This window comes from Sinocyclocheilus grahami, unplaced genomic scaffold, assembly GCF_001515645.1.
Source record: "Sinocyclocheilus grahami isolate Dianchi unplaced genomic scaffold, SAMN03320097.WGS_v1.1 scaffold354.1, whole genome shotgun sequence".
NCBI lineage: Eukaryota > Metazoa > Chordata > Actinopteri > Cypriniformes > Cyprinidae > Sinocyclocheilus > Sinocyclocheilus grahami.
The window spans coordinates 415,093-436,273 of NW_015505533.1; the positions used below are offsets into that span (position 1 = coordinate 415,093).

A 21,181-nucleotide genomic window follows, 5' to 3' on the forward strand; every position below is an offset into this window, starting at 1 on the left:
CAAAACTGATGTATAAAGGACATTTTGCAAGTGACTGATGGACTGGTGCGGCTGCTGCTTGTTTCAGGCTTTCTCTTTAGTGGAGAAACACTCTCAGTTCAGAGACGACGTCTATGTGCCGTACGCCCAGTGGCTGGCTGAACACGACCGCTTCGAGGAGGCCCAGAGAGGTCAGTCAAACACACCCTTCACATACAGGACTGGAGAGAGAGAGTGTGTGGATTCTGCTTCGGCAAACTCACTCTGCAAATTGCAACTGGCAGCAAGATACGTTTCTCATCACGCCTATGGAAAGCACTCATAATGATGGCTGTGTGCGTGTGTGTGTGTGTGTGTGCGCGTGGGTGTATGTGTCGACACTAATAGTTTGTTTCTGTGGTCAGTGAGACGCCGCCATATATGTGACTGTTTGCTGAACATTGACAAAACTGATGTATAAAGGACATTTTGCAAGTGACTGATGGACTGGTGCGGCTGCTGCTTGTTTCAGGCTTTCTCTTTAGTGGAGAAACACTCTCAGTTCAGAGACGACGTCTATGTGCCGTACGCCCAGTGGCTGGCTGAACACGACCGCTTCGAGGAGGCCCAGAGAGGTCAGTCAAACACACCCTTCACATACAGGACTGGAGAGAGAGAGTGTGTGGATTCTGCTTCGGCAAACTCACTCTGCAAATTGCAACTGGCAGCAAGATACGTTTCTCATCACGCCTATGGAAAGCACTCATAATGATGGCTGTGTGCGTGTGTGTGTGTGTGTGCGCGTGGGTGTATGTGTCTGCATGCATGCGTGTGTGTGTGTGTGTGTCTCTGTGTGTGTGTGTGTGTGTGTGTGTGTGTGTGTGCGTGTATGTGTTTAACTGGGAGGTAAGTTTGTTGTACATGACATTATTGTCTGACCTTCCTCAGTGCCGTTGTGTGCGCGTGGGTGTATGTGTCTGCATGCATGCGTGTGTGTGTGTGTGTGTGTGTGTGTGTGTGTGTGCGTGCGTGTATGTGTTTAACTGGGAGGTAAGTTTGTTGTACATGACATTATTGTCTGACCTTCCTCAGTGCCGCATATCATGTGTCCTTGGATTAAGCTGACATACAAGAGTTGATGTGCATCTGTGATAATTACATTTTGCTTTAGAAAGCCTGCAAAATGCTTTTTTTTTGTCACAAGTCCCATCTCGGTTTGTTTTGTACAAAAGTGTTGCATTAGCATCAGCATTATTGGTGTGTCAGTGCCTCAGACACACCAATAATTAGGTGTGTTAATTAGGTTATCTCAGACACACTGCTCTGATGAAGCATCATGGGTTTATAACCCACACACAGCTGAATGCAACGCTGCAGTCACTCTTCTGGTTTCAACTCGCATTCAGTACAAGAGTTACTTACTATTTTTCAACAACCTGTGGCATTAGGCATTTAGAACATTCCCGTGTTAGCTTGTTCATTTCAACAGCTTTAAAATGAAATCATTTATTACAAGTATAAAATCAATGTATGTTACGTCCACCTCAAAATCAGTTTAACTTAATTCTGTCGTTCTTAACGCTTGGAGTGATCAGCAATTGCTGTGGTTTCCATTTCCATGGTAAAAACATCTTTACTGATTGGTGGATCAGACTGCTTGTGGCTTTGAGGAAGAAATATTACCCTGCTCAAAAGCATACATGTGTTATCTGTTATTGCATATGTTATCCAATCAGTTTCAGTTCAGATTCTCAATTTGGCTCTTGTGTGGCACTGATCAGGCACATTTGCAATACTAAACTCATTCACACACTTATAGTGTCATGTTTTATTCTCATAACAGCTTTGTTTTTGAATCTGGTCATTTGATGGCACTCTGTTGATATTATTCAGCCTTCCACAAAGCCGGGCGTCAGGCGGAGGCCGTGCGAGTGCTGGAACAGCTTACCCATAATGCCGTGGTGGAGAGCAGGTTTAACGACGCCTCGTACTACTACTGGATGCTGTCCATGCAGTGCCTCGACATCGCCAGAGGTCTCTTAGAGCTCATGCTTGATTCTTTGCTGTACTTTGAGGAAATGAAGAGGTCTGAGATGCTTGATAAACCATTAAGATATGTTTGGATGAATGTGAATGTATATCTTCTCTAGATAACTCGGAGAAGAAGGAGGAGATGCTGAAGAAGTTTCACAGTTTCCAGCACTTGGCTGAGCTGTATCACGTCTATCATTCTGTCCATCGCTACATGGTAAGCGCGAGACGTTAGCTGGTGTTAATGAGTGATATCAGCTGCTTTCAGGTGCTCATCTCCATGTCAGGGGCGTTGAGAAATAATTCATATAAAAGTGTGAGATCCAGTATATTACAGAGGCTGCCAGTGTCACTGAACTCCTAAACATGACATGAGAGCACATCTGTGACATGCAGTTCAGTCTTTATCACCGAGTGGACCATTGATAATTAGGCAAACTACAGTTAGTATTAATGAATAGAAGATACACAGTGACTCTTACTGTATTAATGCATTTGTTGAAGCATTATGCACAATGTTTAATAACCTCCTCATAAAAAAAAAATGCCTTCACTTTTTCTGTTCTCTTTATATTCTTTCTTACTATCCTTTGTCTCTTCCTGTCCTATTTTTTACTATTTTGAACGATGACTTCTATGTTCTGATTAATCTCAGCTACGTTGTTCATATTTATGTTTGTTTTTTCAGTCAGAGCCCTTCAGTTCCAACATGCCAGAGATTCTCTTCAACATCTCCCGCTTTCTCTTCCACAACCTGACCAGAGACGTTCCTATGGGCATCTCCAAAGTGTATCCTTCACGCGCTGCTCACGCTCTTGAGCGTTTGGAGGGTTTCAGTGAGATGCTCTTGTGCATCATATATTAGAGTTGAGTTGGGCTGAAGTGTAGACAGAGTGTGTGTGTGAGAATGTCCAAACACTGGAAGTATTTGTACGATCTGATCTGTCACATATATTTTGTTGTTTATTTTGTTAACTTTAACACATTGTTTGTCTTAAAGGTGACATATCATGAAAATCTGACTTCTCCAGGTTTTAAGTGCTATAATCAGGTCCCCGGTGAATCTACCAACCAAGAAACGTGAAAAAGATTAACTCAGTAACTTTGTTTTGGGAAGCCTTTTTCTGCAACCGTCTCAAAAAACGAGCAAGTCTGATTTTGCTCCCCTAGTGACGTTGCAAACGGATATCATTATAATATTACCGCCTCTTAATCTGTAAGTTTACAGCCCCAGTGCCGCCATTTGATTTCGCAAGCAGGGGCGGGGAGCAGCAGCTCATTTGCATTTAAAGAGACAGGCCTGAAAAACAGCATGTATCTGCTTCCACTCAAAATAGGCATTTTCAAAATGTTATAATTAATGATCTGTGGAGTATTTTGAGCTGAAACTTCACAGACACATTCTTGGGACACCAGAGACTTATATTACATATTGTAAAAAGGGGCATAATATGTCTCCGTTAAGGTGAATAATTCATCCGTGCAAGTTAATCCTCTAAAAAAAAATGGTTTGTGTTGGTAATCTTTAATCAAAATCTGATCATTTTCTTCCACCCGGAATGGCGCTCCTGCTCTGATGACGTCAGTTTGAGGGCTTGGGCAGAATGTGCTTAACCACGCCCCTCCAACCGTTAGTTTGCTGCAAGTGAAAGATGAGAGGAGGAGCGCAAAAATAAAACCCCGCCCTCTTCTCAATATTCTGTTCCATGACGTGGAAATACGTCACCATACTGCAATAAAGTCAGCAGCAACTTCCGGTTCATGCGGACTTTAACTTTAGTTAGTGTGTAATGTTGCTGTTTGAGCATAAACAATATATGCAAAGTTACAACGCTGAAAGTTCATTGCAAACGGAGATATTGCTTTTTAAAATTATGGCAGTTTGTGCCGACATACAGCGCCATTGCGCTTCGGGCGTCCCGAGTTCGAGTCCTGGCTCGCGGACCTTTCCCGATCCCATCCCCCGCTCTCACCCACTTTGCTTCCTGTCGACCTATACTGTCCTATCTAAATAAAGGCATTAAACACCATAAATAAATCTTTAAAAAAACAATTCTGCTAGTTTAAACGACTTGTAGGGACTACAACGAGCTACTTCAGGGTTGGTGACATCACAAACCTAGAAATTTACATAAACCCCGCCCCCAGGAACATGCAACAAAGGGGGTGGGGCCATGTTGCGCTGCTTTTGAGAAGAGGAAGAGTTGTTGCCATATCGTCAAAACTAGGGGCGCACAAACAATCTATTCATATATGAATCATGATTCTGTCTTCTAACGATTCTAATGGATTCACAAGTTTCAAAATCAATGTTCTAAAGCAGCGGTTCTTAATCCAGTTCCTCACATCCCCTGCTCTGCATCTCTCTCTCAGATCATTAGATCATCAGCTCCATCAATGAACTGTATTCCAGTTATACACTTTATGTGACAGACAGATCATTTTTCACATAGCTACGAGAAGCATTAAACATGGACGTGCACACGGTTGCCATGGTAGCAAGCAATACTTACTGGCAAACACTTCTTACTGTTAAAAAAATGCTACAACGCAATCAGGTATTCTGCTGTAATCAGGATAAAACCTGATTATTTTTTGACCATTTACAAATAGCAGCGTATCTAAAAGTATGAGACAACAGCAAACAAAGAAACATACCATGCTGAAGCGTCCTGTAAGAGCCGTGCTTGCACAGCTTCTGCACAATCCTCTTCACTAATATCCTCTGCGTCTCATTCGTGCTCTGATAAGCAATATTGACAATGCCATTGTTTACAATACAACCGGAGCACATTCTGAGGTGAGGGGCGTGACTTTTTTTTTTTTTTTTTTAACGAAGCATTAACACATTGTTAGTCTTAACCCCATAAATAAAAACAAGCCTAAAAAAAACAGTCAACCACCCCTTTAATGATTTCTCATTTTAAATACATAGACGTTACTAAGGAGTTGGCGTCCATCAAACCCGTCAGATTGTGTGACTGGTGGCTCCACAGAACAGGGTTCCACTGCTCCAGTGTCCAGTATCTGCTGCTTTACTCCAGTCCATCCCACGCTCGCCATTGCTCTCTGTGATGTGAGGCTTCACGCAGCTGCTCGGACATGAAGCTCCTGCACAGTTTCTGTGCTGATATTAATACCAGTGGAAGCTCAGAGCTCTTCATCTCTGGATTCAGCAAAGCCATTGTTTTTACACATTTGTAGAAACTGCATGGCTAGTGCTTGATTTTACGCACATTGCAATGGTTCTGATTGAAACACTTGAAAAAGTGTGTCTCAATACTTTTGTCTATATAGTGTATTTATGTCAAATGTGAACCAGATTGAAGTTTTGTTGCCTCGGTGACTGCACAAACTAATGAAATGGCCAAAAATCATATGAAATTTTAAATAAATCGGCTTACAGTTACTCTGTCTATATGTCTTGCAGAAAGGTTTGCTTCATATCTTTTCAGTAGTTTCCACTAATCTGTGTATCTTTTTTGCAAACCTCACCACAGTGTTGGTTAAATCTTGACCAAAAGAAACTGTTGTGTTGTATGATACAATAAGCCACTTCAGAAGTGTGTTTCTGGAGAATGAAGACCATCAGCCAGCCAGTATCTTGGCATTGGTTTTGCATATTTACATGAATCTCGTGTATCATTGACACAGTACGCTGGCAATGCCTCATGAATTTCAGCCGATCAGTGTTAGAGTTCAGATATGCTTCCCGTCAATCTGTTGCGTGTTCAGAGGTTCTGCCGCTGGTGGAGTTCTATCTGGAGGACGATATCTCAGACGAGGAGGCCGTGTCTCTCATTGACCTGGAAGTGCCTCGTGTGGAGAGAAACAGCAGCTGGCAGGAGATGAGCCGCGGCGGTAATGTCTCATTCACATTCACACACAGAGGAAATACTGGGGAGACTGTAAAATAAGTGGAGCCAGTTGTGTGTCAAATTCTGAGGCTTCTGTGTACAGAACTGTTCAATGACCATTTTGACAAATTGATAAAAAAAGCTAGACCAGTCAATGGCCAACATACAAAGCACACATTCACATTTTAATACATTTTAGTCATTTAATGTGAATCTGAATAATGGTCTTAAAAGAGTTCAAAAACATCACAGAAAACCTTTGCTGGAAAACCATGTTGTCTAGATTGAGGCACATTGAAAAATGTGATGTTTGCACTAGGGGTGGGCTAAGGGGGCTGAAGCCCCGAATGTTTTTATTGCCGTGTCTTGTGCGCATGAAGACTGGGTTTGCATGCAGTTATTTCTATTAAACCAGCTCTTCAACAGCAAAATGCAGCTGCTTCACGTATCTGTAGCTTACTGTATATATTCATAATACTGATCTCACCATCTGTCAAAATTAGTTTATCGTTACTGTATAGCAACAAATATAGATTTTTAGTCATGGTATTATATGCGCACTCTCTAGGACACACACGTATTTAGAGTGATTATATGAACTGATTGGTTAGCATTTAGAATGGTCTGTGGCAGTCTTTTATAAGTATCAGGGCAACAAAATTCAATAAACAATAAGTTAATACTAAGTGATTTAAATCGTAGAGAAAATATTTTCGCGAAAATGGTTCTAAGCAAAGCCATGTTGCATTAATTTGTGTTTTTTGAATCAGTGATTCACTGACCCATTCATAAAAACTGATTCTTACTTCGTTCTTGTATGAATCAACCATTTTGAACGAATCGATTGAATAAATGACTTAATGACTCTGTCATCAAGACAGTGGCTTGCTGCTACCTACTGGCAATTTTAGTCTCATTTTTAAAAGTATCATTCTATTTTTTTCTACGATTTCATATTTCTGCATTCTAAATTTTATATTTAAAACATTAATCTCATAGGCCCAAATAATACTTATTCAATTTGTAAGTGCAAATTATAATTAATTATACTTGTCTCTTTAAAAAAGTAAGCCAATAAGCCAATGCAACTTTTATTTGAAGTGTATCCCGTGTATTCTGATACATACATGAATGTGTCTGGGCCACTCACCCTAGAACCGCCCCTGATGTTAGATATTAGAGAAAGTGTGCGTTTGCTTAGAGACCTAGAACCTAAACTGAGAGGTGCGTCCTACCATGCTTGGGCTCTCTGGGCTGCTGATCACTGAAATCAAACAAACAGAGCAGGCTGAGGACATACAGTGCAGTGTGCTCAACTCAGTGTGTGTGTGTGTGTGTGTGTGTGTGTCAGAATCCCAGTGTCTGAGGCTGGATGATGGGACTGAAGACCCAGAGGACGATCCATTCACAGCCAAACTCAGCTTTGAGGTGAGAGGGTTCCTGGTCACTGAAGTGCTGCGTGAGATGAGTGTGTGAGTGTGCTGTGCTGGTGTTTACAGCAGGGTGGCCGTGCATTCGTGCCGGTGCTGGTGAATCGTGCCGTGCTGAGGTGCATGTCCAGACGAGATGTTCTGATCAAGCGCTGGCCCAGACCGCTCAGCTGGCAGTACTACCGCTCTCTGCTGCCAGACGTCAGCATCACCATGTGCCCTTCCTGCTTCCAGGTATACACACGCTCGATCACGCGGTCGGCCCTCTGTTCTGATGTTTGACTGTATTTTGTTGTGGTGTTTTCACAGATGTTTCACAGTGAGGACTACGAGCTGCTTGTTCTTCAGCACAACTGCTGTCCGTACTGCCGCAGACCCATCGACGAGCCCAGCTAGCACAGCTAGTGCCTGGATTAGCCTCCAGACCATCACTTCACCTGTGTGTCTGTAGGACCGTGCTTTGATCAGCTAGAAACGCGTCAGTAAATGCCAGCTCAGGGCAGCGCTCTGATAGGATCAGCCGGATCAGCTGCTAAAGCTGATTACAGCGTTTGTACATGTGAGGACATGCATACGCCTTATCACACACACACACACACACACACACACTCTCTCTCTCACACACACACACACTCACGGCTCGGTCCACTTCAACACGTTTGCTTAGATTCAGACAATATAAATAAAGTGTAATATTTATGCCTCTAACATGTATTGTAATGTTTTCCTGTCAGTAGAGCTGAAGTGTTTGTGTTGATTGCTTCATGTAGGTGTGAGTGGTTTTTGCCTGTAAAAGTGGCTGCTGTAAAGCTCAGGTGTTGCATGAGATCATCATTATAACTGATGCCTACCATAAGCATTAGAAAGACCACAGAAAACCAGTCTGTGTGAGCGTGTTTGTACCACAGCCTTATTCTGGGGACAAATTTGCACCAAGAAATGAGCTAAACCTGACAAAACCTCCTTTTGGGGATGTCCACAAATATGAAACAAGTAAAAAAATAAAGTAAACAGATTTTTAAAATCATTTTAAGAGATGAAAAATCACTATTACATTTCCATTTGTAATAGCAGTGATGCATTTGCAATCAGAACATGAATAAAGAAAAAACAATTTGTAAGTGCAAATTATAATTAATTATACTTGTCTCTTTAAAAAAGTAAGCCAATAAGCCAATGCAACTTTTATTTGAAGTGTATCCCGTGTATTCTGATACATACATGAATGTGTCTGGGCCACTCACCCTAGAACCGCCCCTGATGTTAGATATTAGAGAAAGTGTGCGTTTGCTTAGAGACCTAGAACCTAAACTGAGAGGTGCGTCCTACCATGCTTGGGCTCTCTGGGCTGCTGATCACTGAAATCAAACAAACAGAGCAGGCTGAGGACATACAGTGCAGTGTGCTCAACTCAGTGTGTGTGTGTGTGTGTGTGTGTCAGAATCCCAGTGTCTGAGGCTGGATGATGGGACTGAAGACCCAGAGGACGATCCATTCACAGCCAAACTCAGCTTTGAGGTGAGAGGGTTCCTGGTCACTGAAGTGCTGCGTGAGATGAGTGTGTGAGTGTGCTGTGCTGGTGTTTACAGCAGGGTGGCCGTGCATTCGTGCCGGTGCTGGTGAATCGTGCCGTGCTGAGGTGCATGTCCAGACGAGATGTTCTGATCAAGCGCTGGCCCAGACCGCTCAGCTGGCAGTACTACCGCTCTCTGCTGCCAGACGTCAGCATCACCATGTGCCCCTCCTGCTTCCAGGTACACACACGCTCGATCACGCGCTCGGCCCTCTGTTCTGGTGATGTTTGACTGTATTGTGTTGTGGTGTTTTCACAGATGTTTCACAGTGAGGACTACGAGCTGCTTGTTCTTCAGCACAACTGCTGTCCGTACTGCCGCAGACCCATCGACGAGCCCAGCTAGCACAGCTAGTGCCTGGATTAGCCTCCAGACCATCACTTCACCTGTGTGTCTGTAGGACCGTGCTTTGATCAGCTAGAAACGCGTCAGTAAATGCCAGCTCAGGGCAGCGCTCTGATAGGATCAGCCGGATCAGCTGCTAAAGCTGATTACAGCGTTTGTACATGTGAGGACATGCATACGCCTTATCACACACACACACACACACACACACACTCTCTCTCTCACACACACACACACTCACGGCTCGGTCCACTTCAACACGTTTGCTTAGATTCAGACAATATAAATAAAGTGTAATATTTATGCCTCTAACATGTATTGTAATGTTTTCCTGTCAGTAGAGCTGAAGTGTTTGTGTTGATTGCTTCATGTAGGTGTGAGTGGTTTTTGCCTGTAAAAGTGGCTGCTGTAAAGCTCAGGTGTTGCATGAGATCATCATTATAACTGATGCCTACCATAAGCATTAGAAAGACCACAGAAAACCAGTCTGTGTGAGCGTGTTTGTACCACAGCCTTATTCTGGGGACAAATTTGCACCAAGAAATGAGCTAAACCTGACAAAACCTCCTTTTGGGGATGTCCACAAATATGAAACAAGTAAAAAAATAAAGTAAACAGATTTTTAAAATCATTTTAAGAGATGAAAAATCACTATTACATTTCCATTTGTAATAGCAGTGATGCATTTGCAATCAGAACATGAATAAAGAAAAAAAAATATCAAAAGAAAACATTATTTTTAAAGGAATGTTGCTGGTTTTCCTTTCACCATTTTATCACGTTCTCTTGTCATGTTCTCCAAATCTGATCCAGTCAACATTTTGTGTTTGACATCATGAGGTCAGTCTCCACATATATGACCATCACTCTCAATACCGGTTTTGTCATACAAGTCAGTAATAAGCAGAACATTTTCATATTCCCATCATCCATCCACTGCTTGTCTTCTGAAAGGTGGTGTGGAGGAATGGCTAGTCCATCTCACACATTCAGATTCAAATGGCTTTATTTGCATGGTTAAAAAAAAACTAAACATTGCAAACACATTGGTAACATTAAATTACAGACATACATTTACACACAAATAATGATAACAATGAGAAGGAAAAGGCCCAAAAGCACACAGTGATGTAACAGTGTTGATGTTAATGTGTGGTTTCAGTGTCTCTGCAGCGCTCTGACAGTGTGCCCATGCTCCCTGTCTTCACATATTATTTTTAAAAGATGGAAATCATACTGATTTTTACAATGAAGTAACCTATATGAGTATGTTTTACCTCCGAGTGGGTCTGAGTAAATATTTTTGCCATGTCCCCATTAAATATTTAAAAAGACATTTTTGTTATGTTTTCTTTGGAATATTGTTTGATTACAGAACCTCTTTAAAGTTTTTAATGTCAATTTACCTAACAAAAGCCAGTTTCCTCCTCCTCTAGGAAGAGACATCATCAGTGGCAAACCAGCAGCACAAACCTGAGCAGGTAACTGGTGATGTTTTGTCAGGTTGTTCTCGCGCTGAAACGTTACTGTTTGATGGTTAATAAACGAACTCTGTCCCACACTGAACTTTAGCTCTCTCTTTCCATCCAGCATTATTTCAGCAGTACTCGTTATTTTTGTCATTGTGTAAGTAATCGTGTGTTTATAAAGCTGAAGTGTGTGTGGCTGGGCTTCATCAGAGCAGCTGTCTGGGGTTCAGTACTGGATAAAGACCCAAGAAACACCAACAAGCGTGCAGTTGGATTTCAGATGTTGGGAAACAAAACACTGACCCAATACAGCCCAATGACTGCACTGGTGGTTTTTGTTGGAGTTTGTGAATTGACCCTTATAGAGACATATCCATTAAGTTATGGGGTTGGTTGCTGTTGTCCTACGGCCGTTTAACCTTGTGGATTATCGGGCCTCTCTGACCCCAATCTGCCTGTAACTCCATTCCTCCAAATTGCAGCACCTCACTGTAATCTCTCATCTGCGCTTAATCTGGGCACATGGGGGGCATATAAGAGAGGTGCTCGCGTCCTGCGGAGCAGATCTCGCTCTCAGTCGCTTTCTACTGAGGAGAAGGTTCACTCTCATCTATCGGCTTTCTCCATTGTGACCCTTGACCAGTGAACCAAACATGAATGGAACGGAAGGTCCGAACTTCTACGTGCCCATGTCCAACAGGACGGGTTTGGTGCGCAGCCCGTTTGAGGAGCCGCAGTACTACCTAGCAGAGCCATGGAAGTACTCGCTCCTGGCGGCGTACATGCTTTTCCTCATCATCACTGCATTCCCCGTCAACTTCCTCACGCTCTACGTCACCGTGCAGCACAAGAAGCTGCGCACGCCACTCAACTACATCCTGCTCAATCTGGCTGTGGCTGACCTGTTCATGGTGGTGGGAGGCTTCACCGTCACCCTCTACACCTCTCTGCATGGATACTTTGTCCTGGGGGTCACCGGCTGCAACATCGAAGGCTTCTTCGCCACGCTGGGCGGTGAGTGCTTCATCTCTGCAGACAAACACTCCTGAGAGATTCATCAGATAGCAATCAGAAGCACAGTGTGGGTATTGCTGTGGTAATAAAGACTGGTGTCAAATTTGGGTGATTCTCACAAAAATATACCATGATCACCTTTCACTCGAAAACCGAGCCTATTTTTTTCGCATTATTTTCATGACAATTTTGTTTTTGTTTCATGTTTTATCTTTAAGGGTTTTTATTTATCATTCATTTATTTATTTTTGTAATTATCACTGTTCTCTTAACTATAATAGGTGTTTTAATGTATTACAGTCAAGTGTATAGTAATACAAATTTTAAATTAGATTATTTTTTATTTAGAGGCCTTAAAATGTTAAATATGTATATATAGTTGTTTTCTTTTGGATTTTACACTGTGATATTATCGAGTTCATAACCCACATTTCAACCTCAAGTCTCATTACTATAATGCAAAAACTAATTATACATGTATGTAGTAATTGCTGTACTGTCTTTAGGGTTAGGGTTAAAATCATTGTTTTACAGTGTTTTTACAGTAAAAATAATAAATTAACCATCCAAATGGATTAGAGTAATTTGTATGACTTTTATGAGAGATTGTGACCTTACGCCATTTTTTTTCAAGCATCTTCCAGATTAATCTTGGATTAATCAAATTTTACAGTTCAATCAGTGTAGTAACATTTTCTTAATTACTGACATTTTATTTGTACTGTACAGTTAGAGGAGAATGTAATAGAATTTTTTTTGTCTGAAGGAGACATAAACAGGCAGCCCCCTCTCAGGGAACCATGGTTACATGCGTAACCTGAGACGTTTGCTTTTCAAGTGGAACTCGCACTGCATCTGAGAAGACTTCTATGGGGAACAAATACTCACTATGCCATGCTGAGTGGATTGACTGCCAGATCAGCTGTGACATGCACTCAAATAAGGACTCAACAGTCTTAGCTGCCGGAGTCAGCAATCCCCTATTAATCCCTATGGCCACCCCTGAGCTTTACACCCTATGCAAGGAAAGTCCCGGTTTTTACACCTTCTTCCCTTCCTTACTGGGAGTGCCCATCCCTAGGGAAGAGCTCAAAGGTCTGGTAACGTTAGCCTTCTTTACTAGATGACACCTTTAAGGGAATACTGGCACAGGGAAGCAAGATAGTTCCCTTGTCTGTCACTATACTTAGGGAGATCTGGTTCAAACCCAAGCTCAGGGCAACTTCCCAAGGCTTTCATAGAAAGCCTAACAACTCGGAACTGCTATCCCAGCGGAGCTCTGGGGAGCAGAAGCCTCAGCAGAACCACACTCTAAAGTGATAAGGCCCAACTACCTTCCACAAGCTTCCAAGGAGGCTTACAGAGAGCCTAACAACTCAGAATTGCTACTTAAGTAGAGCTCTGGGGTGAAAGCCTTAAAAGGACGACTCTCTATAGTGAGAGGTGGCTTAGGAATCCACTAGAATTAAAAACAGTGACCAAGAAAATCACAAAGAGCCTCACAACTTTGCACTTCTGCCTACTTGAGCTCTAAGGACCAAGGCCTCATCATGACAACTCTCTATAGCAAGATGAGGCCCACATATGCCCTAAGCTAAGGATAGCTATCAAGGAGGCTCACAGAGAGCCTAACAACTTGATACTGCTGCCCAGACGGAGCTCCAAGGAGTGGGACAACACTCCACTCTGTAAAGGCAGTAGCTAAGGATGCTCCCAGAGAGCCTAACAAATTGGCACTACTGCCTGGGTGATGTTTAAGGATGGAGGCCTCTGCATAATGACTCTCTAAAGTGAGAGGAGTTCTAACTATGCCCTACACTTGGGACAACTTTCCAAGGAGGCTTACAGACTCCAGCAGAGGTTCCAGCACGATGACTCTTTATAGCGAAGGGAAGCCTAACAACATTGCACTTCAAAGGCGGCCAAGGAGGCAGCACGTATATAGCAGAGAGTCAGCAACTTAGCCCCTAGCAGAGCTCAGAGGATGGAGGCCTAGCGTAACTACTGTCTCAAGCGAGAGGCACCCTAGCAACATCTTACGCCTGTTAAGGAGGCATCATAGAGGACCTAGGTGGAGCTCAGGCGAGTGGAACTTAACAGGATGACTTTCTATAGTGAAAGGAGGCTTAACAAATGACTCTCTAAAGTGAGAGGAGGACTAGCTACATCCTATGGTCAGGACAGCTTTCGAGGCTCACAGAGACATACAAAACTCAATACTGCTATCTAGGCAGAGCTCTAGAGAGTGGTGGCCTCAGCATGATGGCCTCGACCCTAAAGATGGCTTATCAAGGAGGGCTTACGGGGAGCTACTCACACTTGATGCCACTGTCTAAACTTGGCAACAAAGGGAGCCACCTGCCTAATAGATTCCAACATCTGGGGGACGCTGCTCAACCTCGAACAGTTGACTAGCCTGATAAAATATGAGGAGGGACACCATCTTAGCTGGTGACATCCTCAATTCATGCATGACTTGGAATGATCTTGCACCTACAGTTTCAAGCACTGCATCTAATTCCTCAGAATTAAGGCTCACATATTATACAATTATAATGGGAGTAACAGATGGGGCCTGAAAGGGAAAGAAATCCCGTCAGACTCTCCTTGTGCTCTGCCCACCATCTGTGTGATTGGACCTGCCTGCCGATATTTATTTCTCTCTGATGGCCGTGGGACTGAACCATGGGGTGCAGGAGAACACACACAAACACAAACAAACACACACACACACGCACGCACACACACATATAAATATAATATAATAAATTATAGTAATTTAATGACACCAAAACATTGAAACCAGAACCATGCAGATTCTCTCTCTGATGGCCGTGGGACTGAACCATGGGGTGCAGGAGAACACACACAAACAAACACACACACACACGCACGCACACACACATATAAATATAATATAATAAATTATAGTAATTTAATGACACCAAAACATTGAAACCAGAACCATGCAGATTTAGCACTGCAAAACTTGAATTACTAATTTACAACTATTACACCGTGTCCTAACTACACGCGACACGACACGCGATAAAAGGTATCTTTTCCATGTTAATCTGAGTTTTTGTCCTAACTAGCCGCGACGTCGTGGCTGGAACAACAACATACAAACTATAGTATATTAGATAATCTCAGGTACAGATTATGTGCTTTATTAAAAGTTATTACACGACTCTGTGGAATACTTGATTCTGATTGGTCAATCGCGCCATCCAGCGGTATGTTATTCCCAGATAACAACCGCCAAATTGAATAGCATACCGCTCATCCGGGTACTACGAGTTATCTTGACCGGTACTACTTGTGTGCTTAACGAGTCACTCCGCTATCGTTGACTGTCTGGCGCCATCTTGTGACTGAAAACACATAACCACCGCGTGTTACAATGGAAGACTTCAGCATTAATTTCAACATATATGGTAAAAACAAATCTTTTTAGCCGTGTAATAAGTGGGATAATGTACATCCAGCCAGTTGTTATCTCAGAGTAAACCCCTTCAGGCTGATACAAGACTGATCACCCTGTCAGGGTTTATTCTGAGATAACAACCGGCTGGGTGTACATTATCCCTTACTTAAACGTGTCTAATATGAGTTTAAATATAATTTTGCATGACTTTATAGCCATACTGAAAGCAACAACAGACAGTTTACCTCAGATCTTGAAAATAAATTAAAGCAAAGATGTACGTTAAAACTGCGAACTCACTGCGAACCAACCAACGAGTGTATTCCATAAAGATGGTATCAGTCACTCAGTATGTACATTTAATTATATAAAAAAGTTTTAATATTTATGAATTAGATGATGAACATCCATTTCGTTGTGAGTGCAGAGCACTTCCAGAGAGAACCCGCCCACACACGCGCTTCTGATTGGCTGTGATATTTGATTGATTCTGTCGCGTCGTATTTGGTGTGGACACACAAATTTTCTTGTCGCTGGAATCTTGTCACGTTGCGTGCAGTTAGGACACGGTGTTATATGTATAACCGACACATACTGTACATATACTCACACAAAGCAATATGTACAATATAGCAAATTTCACATGTTTATATCATCTTTGAATGTTAATTATCCTCTCTGCCATCTCTAAAGTGGACTAAGAGGAGACCAAGTTTGGAGCTGAAGTGATCGAGATCTTCATCTTCTCTATGTTTGTCAGGTGAGATCGCGCTGTGGTCTCTGGTGGTTTTGGCTGTCGAGCGTTATATTGTGGTGTGTAAGCCAATGACAACGTTTCGTTTCGGAGAGAAGCACGCCATCGTGGGAGTGGGCTTCACTTGGGTCATGGCCCTCACCTGCTGCATGCCGCCCCTGCTGGGCTGGTCCAGGTAATCCATCACAGTCTGCAGCAAAACACAGAGCTTTGTCCACTCATTTGTCAACTGAATTGCCTACAACAGTGAAGTTGAGCAGTCAGTGACAGGACAATGAGCTCATGAACTGATACTGATGTCCTGACTGGAGGTTTGCTGGTCATGTGACTGTGTGCAGGTATATTCCAGAGGGAATGCAGTGCTCCTGTGGAATAGATTACTACACTCCCAAACCTGAGATCAACAACACCTCGTTTGTTATCTACATGTTCATACTGCACTTCTCCATTCCACTGCTCATCATCTTCTTCTGCTACAGTCGCCTTCTCTGCACTGTCCGTGCGGTAAGACACACACAAACATGTATTTCTTTGTTCTGTAGAACACAGAAGATATTGTGAAGACTGTTGGTAACCAGACAGTTTTGGTTAGCAGGCCAGTGTATGGACAAAAAAATGCAGAATTTTCCTTTTTGGGTGAACTATCCTTTTAAATGATCAATTCATATATAACAAACAAGCACAGACTTGGTGCTTTTTATTGCAGTTACTACACAAAGGACACGAGATCTACTTCCTGACATGTTAGGTTAATAGTTGAGTGTTGTGCAGTGATGAGCAACTGCTTCACATATATATCGTCAACACAGCTGGACCACTGAACCAATCAGCATCCAGGACCATGAACAGCACATATTGTGCTCATTGTTTTCTGTCATTTGTTATCTGTCGTTAGGCCGCTGCTCAGCAGCAGGAATCAGAGACGACCCAGAGGGCCGAACGGGAAGTGACACGTATGGTGGTTGTCATGGTGATCTCGTTCTTAGTGTGCTGGGTGCCGTATGCCAGCGTGGCCTGGTATATCTTTGGTAATCAGGGGGCGGAGTTTGGTCCTGTAGTCATGACAATACCTGCTTTCTTTGCTAAGAGTGCAGCGCTTTACAACCCGGTCATCTACATCATTCTCAACAGACAGGTGAGACAGTTATCAATCATGTACTACGTACTAAGTATACTAACTAAAAACAGTTCTAAAGAAAGACACAGCAGAACGAACTGTTGTGTGTATTCAAGCAGCACACAGAAGTTCATGCTCATGCTCTTTCATTCCTGAATGAATCAGTGTTTTTGAATAAAAGGGTTGAGTGAATAATTCAATGACTCCCTCATACATTATGAACAACACTGAAGAGAAGGAGAGCAGACAGCACTGTGCCATCCACCAAATTACAAACTACATGCCCGTCACAGTTTCAGTATTCTAAGAGTAACTGGCTGAACTGATATAGTTTGTTATTAAAATTTAAAAGAAGGAACATCAGGGCTGTGCCTGTCACAAGTTGTAGGGTGGATCTCAACATCTTTATTCCATGTTCTTACCAAATGATCAAACGTCATACGACATCTAATAAGCTTGCAGGCTAATGACTAATACACTGAACGGTTCAACTTCATAGCCTTATTACTTACCATTTTAGCTAACAGAGTAGCTACAACAGGCAGGTTTGTTGAAGCAGGGTTGGAACTGACGTCTGCTGTATATAATCCGGGATGTGTTTGTATTGGTCCAGTTCAGGAACTGCATGCTCACTACGGTCTGCTGTGGAAATAACCCGTTTGGTGAGGCGGAGACCAGCATGACGGCCTCCAGTAAGACTCAGTCCTCGGTGGTCTCGTCCAGTCAGGTTGCTCCCGCCTGACCGACAGCTGGACAAATCCATCCAGCAGCCTCCTACAGGCCAAATATCTCACTCCACATCTACTACATCTACAACTACAACTACAACTACATCTACTACTTCACACATTTCTGCCCTTGAATCTTACACGTGTTGTAACTGGCCAACCAGATCTCTATAGTTATAGTGTATGTTTGTACTGCAGGTAATTGTGTATGTGTTTAGTAACTTGATGGCATCTCTATGAATTTATCTCAACAGCTGCTCCATTGGTTCTGCCTGATACTCCAGCTGTTAGATGAATATTTAGCTATAGTCAGTTATGATTTTGTAAAGTTCAGATTTTCACCAGATAACCTTTTGTAGGCTTATGTTCTGAGTCTATGTACTGTTTCTTTATAAAGTTTGATGTTGACCAGACGTGAGATTGAGTGCTGAAGCCAGAAGAGACCTCAGGAGATTCACCACACACCCAGCAAAACAATTCTCTGAACGTTTAGATGTAAATGTCGTCTGTGGAAGAATTACGATTAAATATGCTCGTGTGTAAAGACATGAATTTGCCTGCAGATTACAAAATATAGAGTCAAAGCAGAAATAAAGGCTCATGTAAAACAAAAAATGTTTACTAAAATGTGCATGGATGTGACAAAGAACTGGGAACATTACACAAAGTTTTAGTAAAGTTTGTCTTTATTGATAAAATTTCCCTCTTTCTCCAAAAAATTTTAACATTTCCAGCAGAATATCTACAAAAATGATGCACACACTTTGGTTTGGACCCAAAGAAAGACCCAAACCCTTCAACTAATAATAATTAATACAAATGCAACAGTCTCATTCAAGCCTATTATATGTTAATCATATAGTAACTTGTAGTCCAAGGCATCGTGGAATTAAAATGGACTGCTGTTGAACAGTGCAGGCACAAATATCCCATCAGAGAAACGTTATTCAAATAACACTATGAAATCATCATACAGCTATAAATATTGCTATGGAGAAGGTCTTGTATAATCCAGTGCATAAGTGGCTCTCCCCAAGCGTGGGGTCAGTGCGTCACATGACTGCAGGCCTCAGGACCCTGGAGTCCACAATTAATTAAACAAACTCCTAGTCAAAGTCAATAGTGGAATACTATAGTGATTGAAAACCAACAAACTCATCATAGCAAGAACAAGCAGTGAAACATTATGGACGTTTCCCCCTCACTACTTCACTTGATTATCCTCATTGATTCAGTGAATGTGGGACAGTTTTGATCAGATATGGGCGTCAGGGCTTCTGTCCTTTGAGGCGGCGTTCAGGCCTCACTGCTGCACTCATAGATGTTATCTTCCACCAGTGCAATGACCTGCTCAAACTTGTGCTGCAGCTGAGTGCGTCTAGCCGTCGGGCTCGAGTCCAGCGCGCTCACCACCTGAGACACACACATCAATATATACGTACAGTTTATTTGAAGTCTTTTTCAAAGGTATTCTGACATCAGTTAGAGGAGATGGGACTATGACAGGATTCCAACATGCATGAGTCTCTGTGAGTCTGTGTTCACACTGCTTTCACTGAACACATTAATGGAACATTTTGTAACATAGGGCCGACACTGAAAATGTTCAAGATGTCACTTTTATGAAGTAAATCATTAAATGTAATCGATTCAGTGAATGTGGGACAGTTTTGATCAGATATGGGCGTCAGGGCTTCTGTCCTTTGAGGCGGCGTTCAGGCCTCACTGCTGCACTCATAGATGTTGTCTTCCACCAGTGCAATGACCTGCTCAAACTTGTGCTGCAGCTGAGTGCGTCTAGCCGTCGGGCTCGAGTCCAGCGCGCTCACCACCTGAGACACACACATCAATATATACGTACAGTTTATTTGAAGTCTTTTTCAAAGGTATTCTGACATCAGTTAGAGGAGATGGGACTGTGACAGGATTCCAACATGCATGAGTCTCTGTGAGTCTGTGTTCACACTGCTTTCACTGAACACATTAATGGAACATTTTGTAACATAGGGCCGACACTGAAAATGTTCAAGATGCCACTTTTATGAAGTAAATCATTAAATGTAATCAGAGACGCACTACTCACAGCCTCAAACTCAGCCAAAGATCACAAAATCATTTCTATCCGTTTATTTGCTTTAAAATACAGCATCTAAAGCATTCGGAACTGCAGTGCTGTAGTACAGTCCAGTACAGACTCAAGTCCGAGACCATATTTTCTATGACTGGTTGAGACCGGCTCATTCAAGTTCAGTCCAAAGTGAAACGCTCTTGAAAACATGGTCTTGGACTTGAGCCAAGTACTAAAACTGCAGAATTTCAGCTTGCTGTAATCCATAGCACACTGTATATTCACTTCATTCTTGCCGTAAGAGCAAGCGCGGCTATTTGTAATTTTTATGGGACTAGCTTCCGGTGTCATCCGTGTCCAGCTATTTTTAGCTGTACAAATCAGCTCGTTTTGCTGCTTGATATTGCAAATTGGTCAGTCTTACCTTTTTATTTTAATGTATTATCTTTATTATGAACACACTGGTTTGTAGTGCAAACAGTTTACCGTTTGCCACTGTATGAGGCGGGGTTTGGGGTGTGGCTACTGTAACAGACTGCGTTTGGGCATTGTAGCAGGCTGACTGTTGAACATGGTTGACGTGGTGCATGGAAAAAAAAATCTGATTCAGTGCACAGAAGTCAAAATTCAAAGATTTGCCAAATTATGCCGAGACAGACAATGTGGAAAAACAAGGTTAAACACTGGCAGTGTTTTTACAATAATTTGACGGTACGTTTGGAATTCAATAGAGCCGACAAACTTGCAGTTTCTTCTTGCTAAACTCACGTTAGCCCTTCACTGTCGAGCCCCAGATAAAATAGTAAGATACTGTAAGGATAAGTGTAAACATAAAGGTGTGATGAGTAAAAGGGGCATTTGCAAAGGTTGTTTGAATATGCATTATTTTTGTAGTTCCACTAGATGACATTAGGCAGGAACTGCATACTTCACCTTTACATCTGAAATGAGCACATGTACTGTTATCTGTTCAGATTGCAAAACTAAATGCATTTAAGTTGGAAATACTAAAAAAAACAAAACAGTTCTTTGACCAACGTGAAAGAGAGAGAATTTAAACACAATCCGGCTTGTTCACACTCGTGCAGTGCTCTGCACATTCACAATAATCAGCATTGTTTTGCAAACCCCCATGCGATTGCACTTTCAGGTCAAAGGAGCCCTATTCAGAGCACAGCTGTCATCAGAAATGAGCTCAATCACGGCTCAAGAATGGACCTTCACATCTGTCCGGGGCATCTGCATCCTGCTGCCGGCATGCTCACACACACACACAAGCTTACACATGCTCAAACACGCTCACACACACTCACACATGCTCACACTCACTTACACACGCTCACACATGCTTACACATGCTCACACTCACACATGCTCACACACGCTTACACACACACACGCTCACACTC

General features: G+C 42.5%; 3 protein-coding genes and 1 long non-coding RNA gene across 4 annotated transcripts in view; 3 read left to right on the forward strand and 1 right to left on the reverse strand.

Annotated features, from left to right (window-relative positions):
* ift122 (intraflagellar transport 122 homolog (Chlamydomonas)) overlaps window positions 1-8,387 on the forward strand; it is a gene marked incomplete at its 5' end in the record, with an annotated part of 31,761 nt that extends 23,374 nt beyond the window's left edge. Inside the window, 8 exons of the mRNA XM_016229533.1 lie at window positions 68-170; window positions 1,852-1,992; window positions 2,109-2,206; window positions 2,678-2,838; window positions 5,624-5,850; window positions 7,198-7,274; window positions 7,346-7,510; window positions 7,586-8,387. Coding sequence (XP_016085019.1) covers window positions 68-170; window positions 1,852-1,992; window positions 2,109-2,206; window positions 2,678-2,838; window positions 5,624-5,850; window positions 7,198-7,274; window positions 7,346-7,510; window positions 7,586-7,672 — 1,059 coding nt within the window. The remainder of the gene's footprint in view (window positions 1-67; window positions 171-1,851; window positions 1,993-2,108; window positions 2,207-2,677; window positions 2,839-5,623; window positions 5,851-7,197; window positions 7,275-7,345; window positions 7,511-7,585) is intronic.
* A 58-nt stretch (window positions 8,388-8,445) lies between these two features.
* On the forward strand, window positions 8,446-9,735 carry LOC107548745 (uncharacterized). Its single transcript, XR_001604494.1, has 3 exons — window positions 8,446-8,794; window positions 8,866-9,030; window positions 9,109-9,735. It is a non-coding gene; the product is annotated as an uncharacterized lncRNA (long non-coding RNA).
* Window positions 9,736-10,856: 1,121 nt separating this feature from the next.
* LOC107548743 (rhodopsin) lies at window positions 10,857-18,274 on the forward strand. The gene is made up of 5 exons (XM_016229547.1): window positions 10,857-11,678; window positions 15,866-16,034; window positions 16,198-16,363; window positions 16,755-16,994; window positions 17,590-18,274. The coding sequence occupies exons 1-5, from the start codon at window positions 11,318-11,320 to the stop codon at window positions 17,716-17,718; spliced, it is 1,065 nt and encodes a 354-aa protein (XP_016085033.1). The 5' UTR covers window positions 10,857-11,317; the 3' UTR covers window positions 17,719-18,274.
* Window positions 18,275-18,392: 118 nt separating this feature from the next.
* LOC107548741 (plexin-D1) overlaps window positions 18,393-21,181 on the reverse strand; it is an 80,239-nt gene continuing 77,450 nt past the window's right edge. The window contains exons 37-38 of the mRNA XM_016229541.1: window positions 19,364-19,536; window positions 18,393-18,944 (exon numbers count right to left, since the gene is read on the reverse strand). Of these exons, the coding sequence (XP_016085027.1) occupies window positions 19,420-19,536 (117 nt within the window). The 3' untranslated portion in view covers window positions 18,393-18,944; window positions 19,364-19,419. The remainder of the gene's footprint in view (window positions 18,945-19,363; window positions 19,537-21,181) is intronic.